This window comes from Euphorbia lathyris, chromosome 5, assembly GCF_963576675.1.
Source record: "Euphorbia lathyris chromosome 5, ddEupLath1.1, whole genome shotgun sequence".
Lineage (NCBI taxonomy): Eukaryota > Viridiplantae > Streptophyta > Magnoliopsida > Malpighiales > Euphorbiaceae > Euphorbia > Euphorbia lathyris.
The window spans coordinates 79,996,793-80,000,732 of record NC_088914.1 but is presented as its reverse complement, the minus strand read 5'-3'; the positions used below and the strand labels follow the sequence as shown (position 1 = coordinate 80,000,732).

Sequence of the window (3,940 nt, the reverse complement as noted above, 5' to 3'; positions counted from 1 at the left end):
TATTTTATGTTTTGAAATTTTTTTTTATTGATATGTTTGAGCCCGGGGTCGTGGTTCCGCCACTGAACAATAACACAACACAAATTAGCATCAACAGACTCACACGATATATTAGAATCACCATTTGCATATCAAAATCAGGGATCGAATTAGTTAAAAAAAACTAAACAAGCAGAAAAAACCCACAGGACGAAAATGGAGAAGTGAGAAGAGAGAAAATTGGATAGTGGACGATGTAAATTTCTATTTGGGAGGTCAGTGCGTTTTTGTGCATATGTATGAGTATAATCTAATTTCAATTTACAAAAACTTACGTCGTTTTTACTTAATGGGCTACAAATTCCTAACTAGTTTCATAGGATCATTTTAAATTACTAATTTTTATTGTATGTAAATTATAATTTGTATTTTTTTTACATTATTATAATTTGTATTTTTAGTTATTCATTTTTATTTGACATGAAAATATATTCAAATATTTTTTTAACATTATTTATAAGTTTTTATTGAGCTTCTTCACGAGCTTCTATCGAGCAGTTCGTGAACATTAATAATCGAACTCGTTCATGAGCCTATATATAATCGAGCCTGCTCGCGATCTTTCGAGCCGAACTTTGGTCTTCTCAAACTCGGTTCGCTTACGAATCGAGCCTCTAAATTGTGCTCGCGAGTGACTCGTTTATAAAGCGAATAGAGTCGAGCCGAGCTTTTATCGAGCCAACCACCAAGCTGCTTGACTCGTCTACATACCTATATATATGTATGATTGTGAGAAATTTTATGTATTTTGCTATTATTACTTATTCTCATTTTCTTTTCTTTTCTTTTCTTGTTTCTTTTCTTTATTTTCTATTCAGCAATGATACGAGGAATATATTAAATACAAAATGAAATGATAACAAAACAAATAACTTAATAATGAAATGAAAAAACATTCTGCGTAAAAGTGTTTGTTAAAAAAAGGTTAATATGTTGAAAATGATGAAAATTAATGAAACAAATTATACAAAGACATTAATTTCCCATATCATTTAATAATCCCAAAAACCATCTTCAAACAACAACAATTAGTAACTAAGCTAATAAATATAGATTGTCCGCCTACGATAATTCGATGAAAAGTAACTAAGCATTCGGATTCAATATTACAAATTAAAAAAAAAAAAATGATATAACAATTACTTTAGAAGTAGCAGCAACAGCAAACCCTATGTTTCGACATGATTCAATCGGTTAACATGAACCGTGAAATCAAGTCGTATCATCCACTCGTTATCTTAGCATTCAGATTTAATGATTTTGGATCCATGTTTAAGAATCTGAGCCCTAATTAAATTAGGGTTATCTTGCACAGTGCGTAAGATATAAGTGTCTCCTGTGTTTAGTCCATTAGCTTTAACAAAATCAGCCCAACCTGTACTTAAGAAAGCTTGTTCCTTTCTTGACCAAACTTGGATTCCCCATTTTCTACCTTCTGGACACTCTATCACTACCTTGTTCTTATGTTTCAACCCTGCCTTCGTAGCAAAATTTCTTGGAATTTCCTGCAAAATTATTACTTTTTTACAACCTAGACAACAAAAAAGCATTATGGCTAAGGACTTCCAGTAGAGGTTATCTAATTCGGTTAAAAACACGTTCGTTTATTGCGTTTTTAACAGTTTAAAATAGCCTTTATTATGTGTCTAGTGTGGCTATAAGAACATTAGGCAAAAAGCATTTTAAAAGAATATGCAGTCATGAATTCAGATGAATACCACATTATGCTTTTGGTATTCCTTCAATGTGAGTTTCACAGAATATTGCTCCTCAGATTCGGTCTGTTTGGCCACTGGTTTTTCATTATCCCTTTTCTTGACAACCTTTCTTCCCCGCTTAGCATCACCATTTTCTAGCATAAAACCAAACCAGAAAAAGTAAAGTTTCCATTTTTATACATAATAAAAACAGTGGTTTTGTGTAAAACAAGGGCTGAGTAATTCCATTACCAGTTGCAGAATCTACAAAGATGATTTCAGGGTCCTTTCCCTTAGCATTACCACACTCTAACAGGAAGTACATTGATTTATAAATTATAAGAGAATTATATAAATCAAAACCAGAGATTAACTAGTTATTTACCAGTGTTTCTTGCAGAAATTTGAGGTTTGGAAGAGATTTTTTCACTCTCAGAAGTAGGATTTTGGATTTGAGGTTTGGAAGAGATGTTTTCACTCTCAGAAGTAGAATTTTGAATTTGTGGGACTTCCTTCAAACAGCAAGTAGACCCATATGCGAGAACTTCAAAAGTTGTTGCATCAACGAGATTAAAAACTAGAACATCTCCCTCTTTCAATTCATTTTCTTTCAAAAACTTATCCCATCCTTGCCTGAAGAAGAAGTAGCCATTATTGTCTCTTACAATTGATACCACACAAGATTTCCCTGTGTGAGATCTCAGTATGCATAATTTGGGGATGAGTTTCTCGAACATCTTCACAAACAAACTAGGTAGTTTCTGCAATCAATAAAAAATTAAATCAAATGGAAGATCTAATTAATAACAAGTGAAGGAAAGAGAAGGGAAGATAAGAGAAGATCAGAGATATTTGGATTATACAATTTCTGTAGCGAAGTCGAAAACCAAAAACTTGATGAATGTAATGGTGGATTTTGGATTGGAAACCATTGTTTTGGATTGTGGAAAGTATGGTGTTTCATGTGAAGTGAAAGTGAGGAAAATATAATGGGAATGGGTCAAAGATTTGATTCTTATTGTACTTCAAAATGTCAATTTTTGTTATTTCATAGCAAAACTGCACAATTTTTGAAAGGCAATCTTCGTACTGATGTTTTGCTGATTATGGTAAGAATATCAATTAGGGGAGATTACCATATATCTGTCCATATCAGATTGATTATGGATTTTAATGGATTTCAAATTATATGCAAGCTAGAACTGTGAGGGTCTTGGAAACTTCAAGGCAGTTTCTATCATATGCGAGCTCATTGGCTGAGAAACCTCATGTCATTTTCTTGTTTGAAATTTTAGTTTGTAATTCGCGTATTAACAGCAGGTGTAGTTCGAATAATCAAAAGCTAAGCAGTATTACCTTTCCCAGAATTAATCATGTTTTATTGATATTAATTACATAATTAACTGAAGTAATTAGAAAAGGTAGGAGAAATAAAACTTAACAGCAGGTGTCATTTTTTTAAAAGAAAAGTTGATTTCCTTTATGTAGGAAAACATATACATGGTAGGAAATAATATTTTGTTTATTGTATTGTTTTAATTGTAAACTTGATTCTATACCCAAAATAGAACAAATAAAAGAAAACTATGAATATGATGCTACAAACGACTCGTTTTCTCACATACTGGATTTCATATAGGATCAGGGTAGTAGTGAATGTCCGGAAACCGTTAAAAATGTTGTAACGAATTAAACACTCGGAGTAAGAAGCCTCTTTCCTTCAGCTCAAGTATGAGAGATTGTGCAACTTCTGCTGCCTCTGTGGCATTATGGGACATACGGAACGCTTTTGTGACAGGTCGTTTCACACTAACACCGCGAATTGAAATGGGAATGGGGTTTGTGGCTCGTCACCCATGCTAGGAGAGGGGGCTCATCGCCTATATCTCGCTCGTTAAGAGAACTTGGTATGGCTGATGAAGAGCAATGGAGGAGGATTTTGGGTCTATGAGTTCCAGCAGCTGTCATATCTTGAGGGCTGGCGGATGTTGAGTCTATGCCTATCGGGGATATTGATACGAATATTGGAGTTAGAGAGGACGAGGCTATGGAACTGTAAGAGGATCGAAAGCGTAGACATGAAGGGAAACAACTTGTTGATTTGAGTGTCACTGAAGTTGGTCAACCAGGTGGATCGAACATGGTGCAACTACCAGAGCATGTGGTTTCTAATACTAATCAAGATTCCACGTGTTTCATTAAGA

The 3,940-nt window shown here is 33.9% G+C and overlaps 1 protein-coding gene across 2 annotated transcripts; it reads right to left on the bottom strand.

Moving 5' to 3' along the window:
- Positions 1 to 1,075: 1,075 nt before the first annotated feature.
- LOC136228685 (B3 domain-containing protein REM16-like) lies at positions 1,076 to 2,692 on the bottom strand. 2 transcript variants are annotated; one of them, XM_066017134.1, is made up of 5 exons: positions 2,600 to 2,692; positions 2,122 to 2,497; positions 1,989 to 2,045; positions 1,758 to 1,891; positions 1,076 to 1,544 (listed from the first exon to the last, which is right to left on the bottom strand). In XM_066017134.1, exons 1-5 carry the CDS (start codon positions 2,666 to 2,668, stop codon positions 1,278 to 1,280), a joined length of 903 nt encoding a protein of 300 aa, XP_065873206.1. In that variant the 5' UTR covers positions 2,669 to 2,692; the 3' UTR covers positions 1,076 to 1,277. The 2 variants fall into 2 exon arrangements, with proteins under 2 accessions (XP_065873206.1, XP_065873207.1); XM_066017135.1 differs by lacking the exon at positions 1,989 to 2,045.
- Positions 2,693 to 3,940: the final 1,248 nt, after the last annotated feature.